Genomic DNA, 22,612 nt, shown 5'->3' with positions numbered 1-22,612 from the left:
AAAGCACCCTGAAAAGAAAGCCAAGTTCCAATGTTAGAATTAACGAAGTCTTAGAAAGTGTTTGAAGGTCCAGGCTTAGATATTTTAGAGGGAAAATTCTATCATGTATCTTCAGAGACAATTAAAGGCCAAAATATTGCTACATTTAATCCTCACAACAAAGCTACAAAGTAAATAAACACTGTTATTATTTCTGTTACAGAGATAAGTAAACTAAGAAAGAGAATAAGAAACTAATTCTCAAGACCATGCAATCAAGATATGGAATCCTCTATTGTCCCAAGAAACAAGAGCATTGAAGAGAAAACAGTTCCAATGAAGTGAGTTCTTGGAATTTTTCTTCTTCTTCTTTTTTTTTTTTTTAAAGATTCAGAAGGCACTTTGGGATCTCATATTTCTGTTCTCAGGGCCATCATTTTTGTGTGTTAGAGATGTGTTGATAAGATGTTGTCAGAATGGCTTTTCAAACTCTCTCAACCTTTGGGGACCTTAGAATTCACCAGTCCAACTCTCTCCTGACTCTGCTATGAGGGTGAAGTTCCAGAGAGGCTGGGCAGCGCTCAGGTAGGGGGCCACATAGTTCCTCCCTCCCAGCGACATGTGCTGCCTCTCCAGCCCACGCTCCCCATGCTGCTGTCTTCCCCTCCACCTGGACTTCTGTACTCCCATTCCTAACTTGCTTACACTCACTCCTTGACACCTCAGTCCTCCTCCTTTCCAGTAGTTCCCTCTCTAGCTCTACTCTTCACCTGAAAACTCCCTCAGAGCCCCTTACCATGTAAAGTCTGATGTTTTCATCACAGTACCCTGTACTCATCACAGGAAGGACCCATCCTCCAAGAGGCAATTAAGTAGTCATCAAGAGTGAATTCTCTTGGGCTAACTGCCTGGATTCAAATCCTGGTTTTAGCACATACTAACTCTATTAGAAGAGCCAACTACGTCTTTATTCCTTTGATAACTATGTAAGTTTAAAAAGCTAAAGATCTAATCTGTTCTTAGAAACAATAATTAGTACATATACGTAAACTAAAAAAAAAATGTGCAGTATACTGTATATCTGTATTTACATGCAAAAAAAAAAAAGCCAACTACTTGATTTAGGCAGTTTACTTAACCTTGCTGTATCTCGTTCTAAGTGTGAAAGAATGCTAATAAATGAAAGCACCTACTATATGGGATTACTGTCAGGATTAATGAGTTGATAAAGGTAAGGTGTTTAGAATGGCACAAGGCATTTGGTACATACTCAATAAACAGTAACCATTCTTATTATCCATTCTCAAAACAATTGGGGAACTTACTCTGAAGTCTGTTCCCAGACTCTGGGGCTAAACTTCCTGAGTTCAAATGCTGTGAACTAACCTCTCTGAACATCAATTTCAAAATGGGGTCATGGTGAAAACCCATGTAAATGAGGCAGTTTGTATGTTTAACAATACTAAGGACTCAAAAAAAGTTACTTTACCATCATCGTTGCTGTCATTACTCTTAGTTCATACACCCAAATTCCTTATCTGCCCAACCCTCAGGTTGTTTCTATCCCACCGACTCCCGTCTCAGCACTGCAGTCTTACTTCACAGCTAGGGCCCTGGGAAGCCCAGTTTCTCGTCTTGGCATCCAGGACTCATGCCCCAGGCTCTGGTGATCATTAGCTATGATTTGAAGCTAAGGAGACTCTCATAAAGCTACTGGAATGAAGGAGGAGTCCCCATTTTTGCTACTATAACTCCATCAGCAGGTAGGTTTCTGACATCACATGAGAACATGTTACTGTCAAACACTGAGATTTAATTCTGCAGCGTCAGTCCAAAAAACATTTACAGAGCATGATTTTCTAAGTTCACTGTATCTATCAAACTCACCTCCCTACCCACCAAAATGCCTTCATTACCTTGTAACTGCAGGAGACACTAAGAAGTCTTGTATTTAGTGAATATTGACAGTTTGAATTGGTTTATTAGCTGGATAAAGGGCAAGCAAGAATCTAAGGATGGGGAGACAGCTTCTTTTAGTTTCAGATTATTCTATTCATATTTCACTGGCTTCCAAGTACTTCCCACTTTTATGATACAGAAACAACTGTACTTGTCTAAACAAGAATTATGGTATTGATAGAAGACTCACAAATCGGTGCCTTCACATTTTGAGAAACAAGCAAGATGGCTTCCCGTAAGATCAGTATTTTTAAAGTTAATTGTAATTGTTCTTTCCCCTCATAGTTATGTATAGCATTGATACTTGTCGTAGGTGAGAAGCTCCTAAAGGACACTACTTAATATTTAGCTTTTATGTTAAACTGTGCTTTATAAAAATGCATTCAGGAGCTAAAAAGGAAGAAAGGGCAGGTTTTTTTAAAAAAATAGCTAAAAATGCCTTTCTGAGCAAGTCACAATACTGCTTTGGCAATCAACAGCAAATTAGGGCTCTACTGCCACCCATAAATGACTTTAGAAATAGTGTTCAGTACTGTAACTCTAAAGTTTGCCTATGCCCCAGTGGCACTTGGAGTTTTAATTTTTGGTTGACAGCTTCTTGATAATCAAGCTTTTGCAATAAAACCTCACAGATACGTTAAGGAGGTAATACTGAACCATAGGATTTGCAACAGCTATGATGAGTAATTAAGCAAGCCATCACTGTAAAAAGTAACATGCTTCATTGTTGACACATCAATAATTCAGAACTCCTCCATTCTCCATGAAATACCTTTTTGGATAATTAACTGATGACTCTATCCAACAGGTTAAAAAAAACACTTTGGTTGACACTACTGAAATAAAATAACTGTTTAAATTTTCAGGCTTCATGGAGTGTCAAATATACAGTTCAGTCAAGTAAAAGCTCACAATTACATCCTCAACTCTCTGCCAGAAATCATAATTATATTTGTTTTAACAAGAAAATTTATTCAGAGGAATAACAAACTACAAGTGAAAATGATCTCAATATACAGTGAAGTGAAAAAAATGGATATAAACCATTTGATAAAGTTTAAAAATTGGAGTAGATACATCAAAATGTTAGTAACTTTGTATTAAACCATCTATCAAAAGGGTCAGTGAAAAAAATGTGTGAGTATGTACATATATAGAGAGAGAGAAAGAGAAGAAATTAATATGGCAAATGTTGACAGTTGGTGAATCTAGGTAAAGGGTATATGACTGATCACTGTACTATTCTCAAACCTTTCAAATCTTTGAAAAATTTCCAATTAAAATAAATAATTGCATAAAGTAAAAAATATTTATAGTGAATATTTATGGAGGTAAAGTTAGGAATTTTAATTCCTCTCTTTTTAAACATTTATAATTTTTCCATAATAAATATGTATTGTTCAGTTAATTAGACTTAAAAAATAGATTTTTTAAAGGCAAAGTGTTCTCTTTAGTAGCCACTAACAATTAGATTTGATTTTCTCGTTAACAACTTGATGTGATTCTTCAATTCAATTTTTTCAAGCCTGATTCTGTTACAGACAAAGCAACACTTATCTGAGAAACGGAGTGAAACAGCTTTGAGGCAGTCACTCTTTTCTTGCATTACCTTATTTTCCTGCCCAGATGTAGAGCACAGTAAATGAGGATAAATGGTCTCTTTAAGCACTCTTCCATCAGCAGGGTATATGCTTTTTGAAAGCCCACTGCGTAGCGAAAAATAAAAAGCAAAGTTTAGAACTTTGGGGGTTTTTATTTGTTTCTTTCCTTTCCCACTTTCAAAAGCCGGATGGTACCATTCAAGTTTCTAAACTCTAGTTAGAAATTGTTGGGTTAATAATTACAAGTGACTTTTTGAAAACCCAGCACCAGCTGTACAAGTTATACATGGTTAATCTCATTCCTTCATCCCCTGCTGTTTTATACAAAGGCTGAAGCCTACCAAGCCTAGAGTAAATCTTCTAGTGCCAAAGTTGTTTTGTTCTGGTTTTTGATCATGGCAGCATGCAGGGATTTTTCCATAATAAACCTCCCAAAGTTCATTTTCTACCTGAATGTTTTGTATTCCGCTCCCATCTGAGCCCACCTGTTCAGCAGCTGATAGATATAACTGTGACCATCTTCTGTCCAGATGATGATCCTGTGAGCAGCAAGCACCTCTCCACCAGCAAACAACTGCCTGCTCCCACTAACTTCAGTCCAAAGAAGGGAAAAATCACAATAGTCGTAAACCTAAAATATGGCATTAATGATGCATGTTAACAAAAGCTTCCAGTCTAGTTTGCAGAGGAAATGAAACACATTATGGCTATCAAGGCTGTTTAGATGACAATGTTGATGCAACAACATATTATTAATAACAGGCCGCACTGCACTCATGTACCAAGATAACATTTTACCGGTGCTTACTTTTCTCACATTTAACCTAGGGTAGGTATCAGTGGATAAACTTTATCTGATATATCATTCCAGAATGTGCCCATTAAGCACAGAGACCAAAAATCCCAAATTTTCTGTGTAATTTTATTAATTCCATATGGATAGTCAAACTTAAACATTTGAAAATTTATCACACACAAAAAAGTTTATGCACTAGAAATCTTTTGTTAGATCATGTACTGTACATTTTTGTTCAAAGATATATTATCAGCCTCTAAGTAAGACAATATAGGTTTATTAACTGAGCCAAGTATATGAAACTTTAAAGGAAAAAAGAATGCTATCAAGTGATAGTAACTTAGCTTTTCTTTCTTCTTGGAGAAGTTAGTAAATACATTCACAAGAAAAGAATGCATATTCCCTAAAAATAAATATAGTGATAAAACAGGAAAAGAAAAAGAAAATCTAAAAATAAGACCAAAGTATGTAGGTGAAAAATATTAGTTTTCTTTTAAATTCGAAAGTGCATGTATCAACTTTTTAAAACAATCTGAGATAAATGCTCATTATTATTATGGTTTATTATTAATAAAATTAGTATATACTTTATATATACAATATCCTGGCATACAAAACTGCTAAATGCAGGGAGAGGAAAACTGATAGAAGTCAGTCAGAAAAGACAAGTCATTCCTTGCTGTGGTATTAATAGCATAAAGAGTTTGTATCATAGTTAAAATATATTCTGATAATTATTGCACTAGAGGTAAAAATCAAATTACATGTGTATATCCCTCGTATTTATTATGTTATTTCAGAGTACCTTCCAACATTTAGAAAATACCACCAGTAGAAGTCTCTCTGTATATGTGCAAAATCGTATTGTCTGGCAGTTCAGGCAGTTGAGAAATTTGGATTCCTTTTCATAAACGTCTTTCTTTTCCTTCAAAAGGAGTAACAACATTTTATTAGTAACAGTTCTGTGTAATTTATATGAAATTGTATGAGAAGACTGCTCCCCTGTAAACCTGAAGTAGATCACACCATTATTATTTTAAAAAGTATCCCATTTTCCTTTTGAGTTTTCTGAACTAAGAAGTTACTTTGCAAAATAAACTGTGAAGAGGAAACCCATTCTAATTCAAGGATTTGTTATACACAAGCAACTAACAAAACATCCTGTCGGGGAATATGCTGCAGAATACTGAAAATGTAAAGATACGAAGGAGTTACTGCTTTTCAGACGTGGCAGAAAGATAAGACAAAAAAGTAAAAGAATTTTTTAAAATCCCTGTACTATCTTAATTGTTAAAATAGAAAAACAAAATGCTTTGAAAAAACAAAAGAGTGGACAGCACAGAACACCTAGAATACTATGTTCTCAAGTTTCTAATGATGCTGTGTGTGTGTTTCTTGGGGTCAGTATTGCCAACACAATTCCCAGGCTTTCCCAACCAAGAAATTCTGAAAGATAGCCCCAGAGCATGGGGCAGTCAAAACAGTTTTGTCACTAGCACAATCACTATGACAATTTTTTTGTCCATCACCTTGACTTGTAGCCTGATGCCAGGGAGCAGGTGAATATACTGGGCCCCAAGTGTATGTTACCCCCAGTTATTCATTGTAATCTCCCCACAATAGCCACAGCTCACACAAACCCAGAAGAAAGGGGGTCTTCTGTTGTAACAGACAGAGAAATATACTCCTATGATGGATTTTTTAAAATTAAACTGTAATTAGTGTTTGTTGGTGTTGTAGATAAAAACATTTGTATATACACAGAGAAAAGTCTGGAAAGATACCATCCAGTTGTTACCAATGCCCACCCCTTGGAAGAGAGATAGGAAAAATACATGGAGGAAAAAATCTTGCACTTTCTACATCATTTGGAATTTTAAAAATGAGAAGGTAACACCCTTATAATTTAAAAATTTTCAATATATATGCTTGAAATTGGAGAATAAAGCGTAGTTTCACAAGCCAACCTGAATGCTGTTGATGGATGAAGATAAATCCCATACTTTGAGCTCCCCAGCTACTGACACCACCAAGAGAGAATCTTCTGTAAAAACAACAAAGGTCACATATAAGCTAACCACCGTTCTAACTGATTGCTCTAAAGATTATTTCATAGTCATCTAAGGGTTATGCAGAACTATGCAGGTAGAAAATATCCAGCTTTTTTTTTTAATTAAAAATAAACATCTTAGATCACATTTTGAATCTGTTCTAAAATTTCAAAGCGACTCCCATGTAGAAGGAGACGACCACTAAAAGCAGAACCACATTGCAAACCATCAAGCTGGCAATATTAATTGTACCTTCCTATCTCACAAATAAGTAAGGAGCCCGCCTTCCCTCCTTACAGAAACTGAAAAGTCACTCATCACAGAAACTGAATTCTCTTCATTACTACGTCCAGAAGATACAGCAGGGCAAAGCCAAGAGTCCTGCTAATCCACAACAAACACCTGCTTGTCACTCTTAAAATGTATCAAGCAGAACTGGGTCATGGAAATGCAGAGTCTCCTTTTCCCACTTCATCTTGAACTCTTGCTGACTTCCCAATATTTTGAACCACTGGAATGGCTGTTCCCAGTTTTTCTTGATCTGGCTTAGAGAGCTATCTCCACCAACAGATAAACATACAGAAGCATTCTGAACTCTTGCCCAATAATTTAACAAATAGCTCAAAAAAAAAATCTCTTAGATAATAGCTAACTATTACCTTGAATTCTCATGGAATGAACAATGCACATGCAGTTGATCCAATCAGGAGACTGAGACGATGTGAAAGTGTGAATAATAACCAAACTTTTGGCATCAATTATAAGAATATCTTGGTATTCTCCACAACATAGAAGCCAGCCTTCTCCTGTCATCCGGAATGAGCAGTGGTAATACTATGCAAGTGGAATTCAAAGCAAAAATTTCATTATCACTAGCAGTTAACGTAATTTTGCCTGTGGTGAAGACTTCTCTGGATTTCAGTCTTATCATCTATTCAATTAAGATATTAGGCTGCATAGCAACTAAAATTTTTTTTAGTTCAATTACTTCATAATTCTAAAGGGTTAATTTTGCACTTTATCTCACTTGCATGTCATCATTTTTCTGGAGAAGGGGGATCTTTAGGGAAGAGCTAATCTTATTGCAAATCATGAAAAGCTCACAATTAAATTAATTCTGGAATGCTATGTAGAACTAAACAACCACAAAAATCAGGTTCCTTATCCTAGCAATACTGCTACATGTTAAGAAGAAAGAAAAATGTCCGAAGAGTGTTTGAGGAATTCTTGTGCCAAATAAATGTTGAGAATGACTTTTATTAAAGATTGAATAATATAATCTACTCTTGACAAGCTCTCTCACTACGCAGGTTTTGATCCCAGAAAGAAGTTCATGAATGTTTCAATGCAAGTCATCAGTGCTAAAAGCAATACGTACAATATAAAAAACAGTGTCAGTACCATGGGAATCATGCAACTACTTTATTTGTATGTTTGGAGTCCATCTACCAAAAGCCAAAATCTCTTTTATGGCTATGCCTCTTGCTCTATTTTCATAAATAAGAAGTTTAGAAATTAAGGACTTATCTACCCCAAGAAGCTTAAAATTGGAAAGAAAATTTTTTTCTTTATAAAACAGTACGTCAATAAAACAAAATCATTTTGTGTGTATGTCACTGTGTGTGCTTTGTGAGTGTAACCAAGGAAAAATAAGGAAATTGTCTTTCAAATTTGTCTGTGTTAGAAAAATACAGAAAATAAAAGAAAGAATAAGATAAAAAATGGTTGGATAGTTACTTTGGGAAAAGAAAAAAATCTCAAAATAGCAGATGATAAGTGACACTCTTTAAGTGACATTTCTTTAAATGTGTCCTTAGCAAATGCACTAAAGGAGTTGTAGAATCTGGAGATGTTCTGAAGGAAGTGAAAGTACTTACACAGATTGCACTGTGCCTGTAAGGAAGGGTGGCCTTCTCCACGCACTGTCCGTTGGTGACATTCCAAACACACATCTCCCTAGCAGAGATAACTTTGTATTATTCTCTGTCATTTCCACTCAATTGGCTAGAATAATTCTTGTGCCACCAAGTTTTTCTTTAGTGCTGCACTTAAATGCAGCCTGATCGTTTATGTGGCTTTTTGTTACAGATTACTGGGCAAGAAAATGTTGTGGTCATTAGCAGGGATGACATTCTGTATCCGTGTCTTTTTGTTTAGGTAATTACACCCTGCCACCAGCCTACAAAACTTACTCAAGTGCCAACCTGACCTATAACAAATTGTGGGGGTACAGCTATCAGAGCCTGTGAGAGTGACAGTACAGCAATCTTTCCATGGAAACTGCATCCTCTTGAAAATGGCTTATTTCATGGAATTTAAACTACATATTCTGAAAAGCGTAATGCATCGTGTTGCATCTTCTGGAACTCAGGTATCATTTTTGTAAAAATAAACAGTGCCACCAAGAGGCCACACTTGGTCTATCATTGATATGCTTTATTTTTTTGCTTCTCCTGAAAGCATCCTTGCCACTAAATATTTAGAAAACTCTGACTTGGCTATATATATGGTACAAAGATATAGATACAGTTATGAAATACAGTTACAAATACAACTGGCATAGGGTAGTTTTAATCTGTATGATTTCAGTTCACAAAAAACGGAATGGCTGTTTCAGAGTTGTTTGGTAATATTCTTCAGTTTTGATAGTTTCAACAAATAAGCAAAATTATCTGTGGAAGGAAAGTGAACACTTTATTGGCTTTAAGGGAGAGCTGCTATTAAGAAGCAAAAGATATGGACTAATAATGTTAAATGCTCTATGCATTTGGTGTTTGCTGATTTTTTTGTTCTTTTAGCCAAACACTGGAAATTAATCTTTAAGTCAGTGGTTCTCTACCTGGGATGATTTTGCCCCACAAAGGACATTTGACAACGTTGAGAGATAATTTTGGTTGTCACAACTAGGAACACGCTACTGACATCTAGTGGGGAAAAGCCAGGGATGCTGCTGAACATCTAACAGCACAGGATAGTCCCCGACAACAAAGAATCCCTTGGTGGTCTGAAATGTCATTAGTGCTCAGGTTGAGAAAGCATGTTCTGGACATAGAACTAAATATTCATAGTAGTTTTATTTCTCTCTGTTTATATCTAACTGTATTCCAAAAAGGATTTGAGGTAATCTGAAAAGGCTTGCAATTAAATAAAACGGGGGAAGGCGGGTGGGAAATGTGTGTGTGTGTGTATGTGTGTATGAAAAATAAGACTGGGAAAAGGTAGAAATTGAAATAATATATCTCAAAAGTAATACCTATGGGTGTGTGTGTGTGTGTGTATATATATATATATATATATATATATATATATATATATATATATATATATCTCAAAGATAAAGAAATGGAACTTAAGCAGCCATTGATACAAAATTTTGGCTGTACAAAAAATTGAATTTCTTAGTGTGGTTCTCAGCTCTAGCTATTTTAAAATTTTTCCTCAGAGATTCTAATTTCATGGCTCTGTGTTGGGGTTCTGACATCCGAGGGTTCTGCAAAGCTCCTGGCTGGTTAACCTGTTTTTAGATAACTCTATCTCTAAACTAGTGGCTCTAAACTCTGGCTACATATTAGAATCATCAGGGAGCTTTTTAAAAATACTAATGTCTGGGACCCAGCGCAGGCATCAGGCCAGGCTAATTAAATCACATTTTCCAAGGTTGGAGCCTCAGCATCAATAAAAGCTCTCCCAGTGATACTAATGTTTCTAAACTCTTGGATTCTAATGCTTTCCCTGTTTGTTTGCTTATCAATTTAAGAAAAATACAAAAATATCACAAAGTAAAATCGACTCTTTGCCAATCAATTCTATTTAAGAAAGAAAAGCAAATCTGTTGTATATCATAAGTAGTTTCAGCATTTTAGCTGAAACTGTACAAGTTGCATACCTAATAAAAAGACATGAAAATTAACTATTAAAATGAATATTCTTCTTTTCCTTTTCAAACACTGTCCCCAAACTTTGGACATAGATTAAATCACCTTCAATTATAAAAAAAATAAATATAACAATTTCAAATTAAATGAATATTTTTTATTTCAATAAAAAATGGAGGAAAAAACTACAACATATAAAATTAGAAAATTATTAAATTCCTGCTACAAGTTCCTTGAGAAAGGGCCTTTTATCTTATTCAAACTTTACATCTCCACCTGAGCACCTCAGTAAAAATTCATTCAGTGGTACGTAAGTTACTACTCTTTCATTCACTTTCTATCTTTCAGAAACACACTATTTTCTCTTGGCCCCTTTCCTCTTCTTATATTTGTGTGATTATCATACTCTCATTGCTTTGCTCGAAGTTTAATGAAACATCTAGAAGGAAAGGAGATAAACATCAATGCTTGGTTTGCCATCTTGAATTACAAGTCCATTGTTTTCTTTAGACTCTCTTTAATTATACTTTTGGGTTTCCTTTGGCATTCTCAGACTCCTTTCTTGTTATGCCTGTTTCTTAAATGCTGGTTTTCCTTACATTTGTGTCTTAGGCTTTCTTACATTCTCATATTTCCCACTCTCTCTGAGTGAGTTATCCACTCTCTTGACTTCAAGTACCATCTATAAGATGTTGGAAACCCAGACCTATTCAGTGGGCTCTAAGCTTTCCACACGCAACTAGCAATTAGATGTCTCCACCTGGATGACTTGGAGAACTTCACACTCCTTGTATTCAAAATGAAGCAAAACATCTTCGCTGCTTTGTTCCCCATTCTCAGTGAAAGGTATCATTACCAATAAGTTTTCCAAGTCATTCTTGATCTCACTTTTTCTCTCACTGACCCAAGCATGGGGCACTCACTATTCCAAATATATTCCTCTGAACCAGCAGCATTGGCCTTGTCCAGGAACATGTTAGAAATGCAAGTTCTTGAACCTCAGCCCTGATCTACTGAACCTGTGCCTCCAGGGATGGGGCACAGAAATCTGTATTTAAACAAACTCTGAAAGTGGTCCTGATGCAGGCTCAGGGTTGAGGAACACTAGCCTAGAAGACCCTAAGACTGGGTGCCTGCCTGCCTAACTCTCAGCTCTTGCTGGTGGTTGGAAGTTTTATTAATAAATAATAACCCTCTGTATCAATGTCAAGGCTTTTTTGACATATGTATTAACATACTAACACAGCTATATCAACATAATTCTCATTAGTATCCATCTGATAAATCTTTTTCCATCCATTTACTTTTTTTTTTACATTTTTTATTGAGTTATAGTCATTTTACAATGTTGTGTCAAATTCCAGTGTAGAGCACAGTTTTTCAGTTATACATGAACATACATATATTCATTGTCACATTTTTTTTTCACTGTGAGCTACCACAAGATCTTGTATATATTTCCCTGTGCTATACAGTATAATCTTGTTTATCTATTCTGCATAAGCCTGTTAGTATCTACAAATTTTGACCTCCCAGTCTGTCCCTTCCCACCCCCCGCCCCCTTGGCAACCACAAGTTTGTATTCTATGTCTATGAGTCTGTTTCAGTTTTGTACTTATATTCTTTTTTCTTTTCTTTTTTTTTTTTTAGATTCCACATGTGAGTGATCTCATATGGTACTTTTCTTTCTCTTCCTGGCTGGCTTCACTTAGAATGACATTCTCCAGGGACATCCATGTTGCTGCAAATGGCATTATGTTGTCATTTTTATGGCTGAATAGTATTCCATTATAGAAATATACCACAACTTCTTTATCCAGTCATTTGTTGATGGACATTTAGGCTGCTTCCATGTCTTGGCTATTGTAAATAGTGCTGCTATGAACACTGGGGTGCAGGTGTCTTTTTGAAGTAGGGTTCCTTCTGCATATATGCCCAGCCATCCATTTACTTTTAACTCTTATATATTCTTATACTGTTTTTTGTTTTTTAAATTGTCCGACAATCTTTGTAATTTAACTAATGGGCTTAGTCCCTTTAATTAATTGAGATTATTGGTTTATTCAGATTTATTTCAATTATCTTACTTTGTACTTTCTATTTGTCTTATGTATTGCCATCCCCTTTGGATTAAAAACACTTTTTTCTATTTTAAATTGAAAGTTATATATTCTACTTCTTCTGTTTTTATTTCTTTTGTCTGTTCTTTTAGCAGCCAACCTAGAAATGTTAAGATGTATATCAAGCTTAAAGTTACAGTTAATTAACATCCTTACCCACCTCTAGGACACCAGAACACACAAAATCTGATAACTGCATTTACTATGTGCACTTGGTGATTAGGATTGTGTGTCTGTGTGGGGGAGGTATACATAAACATTACTGTAATATAGTCTGTGTTTAAATTTTGTAAAATTTGCTGGGTTTGTTCAAAATTCCTTCTTCCATCTCAGATCTTCCTTCTAAAATCATTGTCCTTACTGAAAAATATAACTCAGAATTTCAAAACTTACAGCAGGTCTGTTGGCAGTGAAGGCTCTCAGGGTTTGTCTTAAATGTTACTATTTTGTCCTAAGTTTTGGAAGATATTTTTCCTAGAGATACAATTCTAAGTTGACACATATCTTGTCTCAACTTTTGGAAGATATTTCAGTTATTTCATCTTCATTGTACTGTTAAGAAGTCAGCTTTCAGTTTAATTAACATTTCTTTATAAGTAATCTGGTTTCTCTCACTGACTACTTTCAGGAGCTTCCCTTTTTCTTTGGCATTCCATCATTTCAGCATCAGGTTCCAGATATTTATGTCCCTTCACTTATCCTGGAATTCACTGGGATTCCTGAATGTTACGTTTACGTCTGCAGATTAAGTGATACTTTGGGGGAAAAAAAGTGAAAAAACTAAGTCAGGAAGCAAGTCATGATCAGCATGAATCTGATCATCTTGAAGGCAGAAATGTTAAGCCCACAGTCACTTCCTGGGACTCTTCAAAGCTAAAAATAATCATTGTTATTTGGGGAAATAATAGGCCATGCCTCATAAATTTAATAAATTTCAGAAGATTGAAATAGGATTTGCTAAGTATGCAGTAGCAAAAGAGTAGGTGCTGCCTAAGAAGTGTTAAGTTCCAGACACCAAAAAAGTAAGAGTTCTAGAAAATTCAAATCATCTTGGAAAAGGAAGAGCAAACCAGGCTCCTTGGCTCTTCAACAGTTATATTTACAAGACTTACACAGCTGAATTCATCTGTCATCAAGAATTTGTACCTTAATTTCTTTTTTGGAGCTAGACCACTGTGAACAAAAACCTCAAGGTGGAACTCAGTTACTTTTCAGGTCTACTTTGCACTTTGCTATTCATTTTCTCAACTCAGAAAAATTCACTATCCCCCAAATTCTCTAGATTGGGAATAAATATCTCAGCCTGTGTAGCAGGCTTTGTGGCAGACCCAGCGTATGAAAGCTAGGCAACTGTTAAAAAAGGAGAATGTTCTAGGACATTTCATTTTAGCCTCATCCAAAGTTCAGTCTAACAACTACGGCTTTGCTATAAGCTATGGGAATATGTACCTCTTTGATGTCTGTTCCACTAGCCATTTTGTTAACTATTCAGTTTCTACAAGTTGGACACTTGATTCCTCATTCTTTTGGTTCTCAGAATTCAAAGCCACATAGTTTCTCCTTGGGTTAAAAACGAAAAAGGAGGAGATTTGTTTCAACCAGCAACCCGATCCTCATTCACAAACACATGCTGAATCAATTCCGCATTCCTGAATATACTTCGGCAAATATCTCATCAGCAGAGTCTAGTTCATAGTAGCTCTTTGTCAGTGGGGCTTTTTCCTACAACGAAGTCCTATTTCCTTGGAACAAACCTCCTTCCATGAGATTGCACCCATATCACTATGGTTGCACATCCCTTCTCTCTCCCACGTTCCACTTACAATGAAGTCCTCTTCTGTTCATTTAAAAATGATTTCAGATGACCGTACAACATGAAGACTGTAACTACTGAATAGTTCTACAACTTGCATGGGTTTGCTTAATAGCTCAAAGAGAGTTATTACATGAAAAAAGACAAGTGCCCAGACTTCTCCATTTTCAATTCTGTAATAGGTGGCATGTGCCCACATCCTTTACACAGTGAGGCTGCCACGAAGCCTGATACGTGTTGAGATGTTTAAAGATTGGGAGTCCTGCAGACATAGTAAATAATCGTATGGTTACCAGGAGAAAGAGGATGGGAGGGGATAAATTTAGGAGTTTGAGATCTGCAAATGTTAGCCACTATGTATAAAAATAGATTTAAAAAACTAATTTCGTATGTATAGCAAAGGGAACTATATTTAATATCTTGTAATAACCTTTAATGAAAAAGAATGTGATAACAAATCTGTGTACGTATATGCATGACTGGGACATTGTGCTGTACACCAGAAACTGACACATTGTAACTGACTATACTTCAATTAAAAAAGAAAAAAAAAAGGTTGAGAGTCACAGTACTGATGACAATCCTTGGGACTGTCACACACTTTATTCAACCATTCAAGATATATAACATTTCCTATATGTTAATCACTAAAGTTTCCTTCATCCCTAGAATTCTGTACCTCATCAGAGCTTTTTAAAAGGAAGAAGGAAGGGAGACAGACATTTCCACACCTCTCACCTACCCGTTCTCAGCAGCACTAACGACAAACGGCTCTTTGGAGAAGTCTCTCGCTCTCGCCAAACACGTTACTGCAGCCGAGTGACCGAAAAGAAGTTCTTTGGCCGAAATCTGAAAATGATGAGGGTAAGTTTTTAAACAGTTATAAATTTTTAGTTGAAGAATATGAACACGACATTATATAACATTCATAATTCCGATTAAGAAATGCTGTTATATTATGTTTTTGCTGTACATAAGTTTCAGAAAAACATATATAGCATATCAAAATCCCCAGAATAACAAACTTCTAGATAAAGGAACTGTGTTATATAAACATTTTTTGTTTGTTTGTTTTTGGGTCTGTATTCATCATGAAACCTAGATGATTGCCAGACCTGTTTTACAACATCTAGGTTTTGAACACAAATATATCAGTATTGATGTTTCTTATGCGCAAAACATGGCCGGATGATAGTAGCATATTAATGTCCAAATTTCAGAATTGAGAAATGAGTTTGCAAAATAATGCAGAGAAAACATTACCCTGTCTGTACCCATTACCTTATTTGAACTCCTGCCTCAGAAATAGTAAAAATGAACTTATCTACATTAAAAATAAAATTTTCGGTAGCCTATTCTTTAAAATGCCAATATTTTTCTCCTGTATGTGAATTTAAAACATGACACCAAGGACTAATTCTTCCATTATCTCATGTGTGGAAGAAGTCTATTCCTCATTCCCCAATCCTATCAATAAGAACAAATTATTTCATAACATACTTGTTCTCTGCCTTCATCTTAGTTATATCCTAATCAGAAATATTTCTTTAAAAATACATTATCAGACTAAATTCCTAGCACTACAAAGAGGGTTTTGCACTTGGTTCTAATCACTTACAAACCAAGTTCCCTACCTTAGTCCTGGGAAATACAGAAGGTTTTGTCTCAGAAAACAACATACTATCTTTCTGCAAAATTACGCTTTGAAATACATACCTCTATGAATTTCAGTCCTTATCCTGTATATTACAGGCCAAATTAAACAGTGAGTTAGGGTAAATCAAGGATATTCCTCTCCCAGAGAAAATCCACTATGGACAAAATAGCAGAACGGAACATCATTGCCTTTCATATGAAGTACTCACTCTGCTAAACCTCTACACATAGTTGAATAAGCTGTGACAATTCATCACAATCTCCTCATTTTGTCACATTTTAGAACTTATGTGAAGAATAACAACAACAACAAAAATTCTACAGTCACACCTAGTCACGGTCATGATGAAATCCAGGAAAACTTCACTTCTATTCATGGGCTCCACCTCTATGAAGCTTTGGTCCCCCCAACTCCCACCCTAGGTAATTCTAACAGCACAGTGGAAAAAGGAAACGAATACACAGCTTGATGCACATCTACCATAGTCCAGGCACTGGTGCAACTAAGAACAGGATTTCACCCCCGTTTCACAGCTGAGGAAATTAGGGCTCAAAGAATATGTCATTTGCCCAATTCCACAGAGCTGGTATATACCAGGGCTAGAATTTGACCAAGATCTCCATTCTTTTTCTCTTCACGGTATTGCTATTCCTCATTTTGTCATTGTTGTGTTTCCTTATGAGTATGAAACACGAAGAAAAATAGAGCATACCAATACAAACAGGAAGAAAAATAGAGCATACCAATATATCTGAGAGGATGTTCAGCTCACCTTTCTCTATGCTCAGAGGTGTGATGAACACCAGCAATCAACACCAGAAGCCGCCAGGGAGGGAGTTCCTAGCATGGGACTTGGAAAAGCTCCTCACTGGTAGACCTCACAAAGTTCTGGGGTAACTAGAAGGCTTTGGGAGTTAGACCCTGAGCCTGGAAGCAGAAGGTGTAACCTAAATGTGGGATGAGCAGCCCAGGACAGGGAGACAGCTATTCTCGGCTTCCCTGCACCCTGCCATTCATGGACAGGGAAAGTCTAAGATGTGTACCCAACCCCTAATGAATGCTTGGATACCTCCAAGATGCACAGAACTTAAATCACTGACTTTCCTTCCTTATTCCTACTCTCTAATCTTCTCTGTTCCTTATGCAAGTGATACTGTCATTGCACCAGTCCTAGCCATCACCCAATCCCCAAATCTGGAAGGTTTCTTTAGCTGTTCCTGCTCCTTTACCCGACATCCAGCTGGTTTCTCTGTTCTGCCCATTCTCTCTTATTAACATCATTCCGGGTTTCATGTCCTCTTCATTCCCACTGCCACTGATTTGGTTCATAGTCAAAAACTTCCCTGACTACATTGCTGTAGAAGCCTCCTGCCCACAGTCCCTGTCCCTTATCTCATCTCCCTCTCCTTTTCAATATATCCTTAATATCAAGTGATATTTGATATATCATCTCATATAAAACATCCTCAAAACCCCTTAATATTGTCACTGCTTTTAATTAGCATGTGGTGTTCTTGCTAGTTAAAAAAAAAAAAAAGCAAACCCCTCAGCATGTCAGATTCCATGTTGAGTCTACTCTGTCCTCTCCAGATGTGCCTGTCACCTCTAACTTACCCTTTATGTTCCACGTCTACTCAACTACTTTCACCAGTTCCCTGCCTTACACACGCGCACTTATTCTGCCTGGAATCTCCTCCCACCTGCCTTTCCTGTTCAAGTTTGGTGTACCCTTTAGAACTCAGGTCAGGCATCACCCTCAGAAACTTTTCCTTTCAAAAGCACACTTCACCCTGATTAGGATGCCTATAAAAACAACAACAGCAATATAAAATAACAAGTGTTGGTAAAGATGTTGAAAAATTGGAACCTCTGGGCACTGCTAGCGAGAATCTAAAATGGTGCAGCCGCCTTAGAAAACAGTTTGACAGCTCCTCAAAGAATTTAAAATAGAGCTACCATATAGTCCAGTAATTCTACTTCTGGGTACAGCCCAAAGAAGTGAAAGCAGGGACTCAAACATAGATCTGTACACCCACGTTCATGGCAGCACCAATCACAATAGTCAAAAGCCAGAAGCAATCCAAGTGTCCACTGACGAATGGATAAACAAAATGTGGTAAACACATACAACGGAGTATTACTGAGCCTTGAAAGGAAGGGCATTCTGACATATCGTACAATACATATGAAACTTGAGAACACTGTGTTAGGTGAAATAAGCCAGCGGCAAAAGGATAAATGCCGTATGACTCTATGCATATGAGATCATAGAGTAGTCAAATTCAGACTGCATCCCACTGCTTTACAGCTTCCTAATGACACATCTGTCCCCCACACCAGACTTTGAGAAACCTGAAGGAGGAATCTGTGCCTAGAACAAAAGCATCTGTGTAGTTTATCTAATGACTGCATAAATGAGTGTACTTAGGTTTGTTTTTACTACTTCACTTGGTGGCTAGTGAGTGTTTAAGACCACAGAACCTGATAAATTCTCTTACCTACACCGTTTTGGAGAGGAGAAGAAGGCTTTCCAAATTTAGTGCAAAGAGGATATAAACAGCTCCCAGTTCACTTTACATCCCTCCTCCTTCCAGTGTCCTTCTCCTCTTCCTGCTCTCCTCCCCTGTGATATGCCCACAGCCTTAAGATGCCCGACAGCTACTTTTTCACCCACACAGTTGTAACCTCTCTCACAAGCCCACGTCTTCACGGCCTCCCTTCTTCTTCCCCTGACTGAATTATTCCTTTATATATACATTTTAAAAACAAAAATGAAATTAAACTACTAAGCACTAAAATATCAATGAGGGACCACTCACTTGACTTTCTTACATATAACAAGAGGATTTCTTGAGAACTTAAAAGTGCCCTGAATTTTGAAAAGCCTAGAGTTTTCCCTACTAACCATTGACCCATTGTCATGTAAGAGCAAGAGTCAAAAAATAAGAGATGTGAATTGTTTATGGTCCTATGATTAGCCATAGAAAATCTTAGGAAAAACTCTCATGTGGAAAATCCCACATTCATACTAATCAATATCTTATTCATGTTACTTTTTCACGATGTCCTCACAGTGAGTTACCAAAATATAAAGCTGATTCAGTCTCCTCAATGATTCTCCTTGCTTCTTCCACCCCTGCCGATCTGATTTCCATCCCCACCCCATGTCTCTAATAGAGGATTTCTCAATATTGGCACCTATTAGCATTTTGGATGGATAGTTTTTTTGTTGTGAGGGGCTGTCACATGCACTCCCAAGTGTTTACAGTATACCTGGCCCCTACCCACTAGACACCAGTAGCATATCCCTTTCTACTGCTCTAGCCCCAAGCACTTGCTCCTAAGAAAAGCATGAAACAACTATTCCCACTGAAGATGCAGTACAGACTGATCCCTAAGAAGAGCACCCTGTATTAGAATCTACCTGCACGTGGAGCCTGTGTCCTTCCTCTACTGCACTGTGACCTCTTGGGCAGCCAGCACCTGGTCTTTTCATTCATCTTTGAATGCAGGTACCTAGCATACTGCCTAACTTCCAATATGCACTCAGTAAATACGTGCTGGATAAATTTTGAATAAATACCAGGAACATACAGACAGATGATACAAACATAAAAAGATACAGATGCCAGGATTCCAAATTTCTTAAGCTTATAGCAACCTACATATTACGAGGCAACTACTGCAGACAAAAAACCACTACAGTTTCACATTCAAAAAAGTAGCAAGATATTTTAAGCCATTTAGGAGTCTGAGTCTAAACTATAAGGGAAAATAAATGCAAGGGCCAATTTCAAAGTTCAGCTGTTTCAACAATACCCAGTCCTTCTTTCAGGAATGTACATAACCACAGAGCTGAGCTGGTCTGCTTGCAGCTCTTGGCAGGCCTACAGTGTAACTGTTCAGTGATGGGAGATGTTAATTAATTACACTATAAAATAGAATTACAATTAATTGTTAATTTAGGTTTTAAAGTGACAAACTTTAAAGGCTAAAAATAGTCTTTGATCTTTAAAAGGCTTCTTAATGAGGGCAGTATACTTTAAGCACGTCATTAGTTTAAGTGTTCAAATTGGGTCTAGAGGCTACTAGAGCTAAGCAAGTATCTATTCCAATATGTTAAATGTTTATGAGTTGGGACAAGGACAATTAATTGCTAATCAATGGACCAAATCCTAGGTGAAGTCAGGTTCTGAAATAGGAGGACGACAATAGTAAACTGGATTTAGAGCTTTTTGATGTGACCTATAAAAATCATAGGCAAGCAGAGATTAAAAGATAGTGAGAAAGCCAAACTGACAGAAACACCCAGATAATTAAGATATTACTCATTTAGTTAATAGTGGTTTTCAAGGGTGCCCTTTGTTTAGATTAATGAGCTATAATTTTTAGAATTATACTTACATGCCTATAGTTCCGTTACTTAAACATATAATTCAGGATATAAAATAGTCAAACACAGCTTAGCTTAAAGGATGGTAACACTTAGCTGGTAGGTAAGATTAGCAATATTCATAACATAATTGTCAAATATGATCTTGATTCACCATATAACATTTCATTTTTCCAAATTCAGAACTAACACCAATTTATTACTTCCTTAAGCACATTGTCAACTATCATGCAAAACTTCCACTGTCCCTGCAGGTAGAAGGAGCAAGCTGTGTGTATTTCGTGAGTGCTATCTGCTTCAATATTAGTCGTTTTCACTAACCTTTAGTTCAGATGAGAGATTCCAGAGACAGAGCTGACCCTCTTGACTTCCAGTCACAATCATCTGCTGGTCATCAGTGATCATGATGGCAGTGATGCTGTGGGAAGGGGCCTTCTTTCCCCAGAGTGCCACTGCCTGCAGGAAGGCCCTCATGTTGAAAGAATCCTGCACACACACAGATGGGAAGAAGTGTACACAGTTACCATTCATACATTTTGGGAAAGTGATCATCTCACAAATGTTTATTGGTGACCCAGACTCAAACAACGTGTACTCCCAGAGCTGTGGAGAAGGCTGCTTCCCCATCTGGTAGAGAGGGAGGTGGTCATCAGACATTGAAATTACCACGCCCAGGGTTAGTTTGTTAAAGAAGAATAATTTTGATTCCAATCCTTGATTACTGATGCTAAGGAAGAGAAGGAGAGGAGTAGTCTGCCCGCCCCACGCCCCCTCCTGCCTTTGGGCGACCTTATACTCTGAAGTCCAGCTGTGCCGTTCAAGAAGAATAGAGTTGTCAACAGGCTATAGTTTGAAGACAACATTGTAGACTCTCTCTCCCCAGAAATGGTAGCTCACCTAACAGAACTTTGCTATTAAAAAGTAACTATTTTCTATAAAAACAATGTTTCCTGGTCTTCAAAGATTCATGTGTGGCTGCCATGATTTCTGTCATATTCATGCTCCACCTGTAGAACTTTTAATTATAATTTTTATTTGACCTATTTTTATATTTAGTACCTTCCCAAACAGTAATTTTTATGAAATCACTATCTTCACGTGTTAGTTACAGGGTTTAAATGAATATATAATTATCAAAAAAAGTTTTCCAAATACAACTTTCCAAATCTATGGGATGCATCAAAAGCAGTTCTAAGAGGGAAGTTTATAGTGATACAAGCCTACTTCAGGAAACAAGAAAAATCTCAAATAAACAACCTCATCTTACACCTCAAGGAACTAGAAAAAGAAGAACAAAGAACAAAGTTAGCAAAGGAAAGAAATCACAAAGATCAGAGCAGAAATAAATGAAATAGAGACTAAAAATAAAAAAAAAAACCACAGAAAATCAATGGAACTAAGCTGGTCCTTTGAAAAGATAAACAAAATTAATAAACCTGTAGTTGGACTCATCAGACAAAAAAAAGAGTGTTCAACTAAAATCACAAATGAAAAGGAGAAGTTATAACTGACACTGCAGAAATACCAAGGAACGTAAAAAAAACTACTAGGAACATGCCAGTAAAAATGGACAACAAAGAAGAAATCACTATGATTTTCCCCTTTTTAATACTGATTTTTAAAAGTACAAGTGACAGCTTGATGTTCCATATAAGAATCTTTATCAGATGAACGACCTTACAGATTGAAGGAACACCTTCTAGTTGTGAATAAGCAGAATACTTCCCGTTGTCATTTTCATTGACACAGGATTCCAACAACAGAGTTCTGTGGTTCCTTTCTGTAACCAACTGTTGACTATAATATACATAAAATACATAGGAGCTTCCCAGCCATTTGCCTTGGCATGTAACTGGGTTGTGAACACTTGACATGCAGGGTGAGAGAAATTGAAACCCTCAACCCAGTGTGTGTACAAAGATAATCATTTTCTATGCTCATGTTAAAAAGGATGGGGAATACTGAATTAAGTAAAACTTGTCTAGGAACGTAAGTAATTTAAAATTGTAAAAAGTCCAAACCATTATAGAGTTTGGAAAACCATACTTGCAACTAAGAAATAAACCTCTTGGTGATATAGAATAACTGTCACACAAACTCTCATCATGAGCAACTGGGATCTCCCAAACTCTTCCATTTAAAAAAGAAAAGTTTTTAAATAATGTATTTTTAGGTGCAGAAAGGAAAGGGCAATATATGCTAACAACGTGAGCTTCCTGATCACTTCCCAAAGCTAGAAGGGCTCTTAAATCACCGATGAGGAAATTGTAAATTAGAGCTGGTGAAGGATGGGTGTATCTTCATTGTTTGATCCCTGGACCCAAGCACACTGCCTGCCACAGGAGGGGATATTTAATAAATAATTCTT

General features: G+C 36.7%; 1 protein-coding gene across 2 annotated transcripts in view; it reads right to left on the bottom strand.

Annotated features, from left to right (window-relative positions):
- The window catches only part of WDR72 (WD repeat domain 72), a 191,059-nt gene that overhangs the window by 155,399 nt on the left and 13,048 nt on the right, over positions 1–22,612 (bottom strand). For both annotated transcript variants that reach the window (XM_031453021.2, XM_031453022.2), the window contains exons 2-9: positions 20,566–20,730; positions 14,937–15,043; positions 8,264–8,342; positions 7,046–7,220; positions 6,303–6,379; positions 5,141–5,260; positions 4,025–4,170; positions 3,548–3,644 (exon numbers count right to left, since the gene is read on the bottom strand). In XM_031453021.2, coding sequence (XP_031308881.1) covers positions 3,548–3,644; positions 4,025–4,170; positions 5,141–5,260; positions 6,303–6,379; positions 7,046–7,220; positions 8,264–8,342; positions 14,937–15,043; positions 20,566–20,718 — 954 coding nt within the window. In that variant the 5' untranslated portion in view covers positions 20,719–20,730. The remainder of the gene's footprint in view (positions 1–3,547; positions 3,645–4,024; positions 4,171–5,140; positions 5,261–6,302; positions 6,380–7,045; positions 7,221–8,263; positions 8,343–14,936; positions 15,044–20,565; positions 20,731–22,612) is intronic.

The sequence above is a fragment of the Camelus dromedarius genome, chromosome 5 (genome assembly GCF_036321535.1).
Source record: "Camelus dromedarius isolate mCamDro1 chromosome 5, mCamDro1.pat, whole genome shotgun sequence".
In the NCBI taxonomy this organism is placed as follows: Eukaryota; Metazoa; Chordata; class Mammalia; order Artiodactyla; family Camelidae; genus Camelus; species Camelus dromedarius.
The sequence above is the reverse complement of the archived record's forward strand: the minus strand, read 5'-3'. Positions and strand labels throughout refer to the sequence as shown.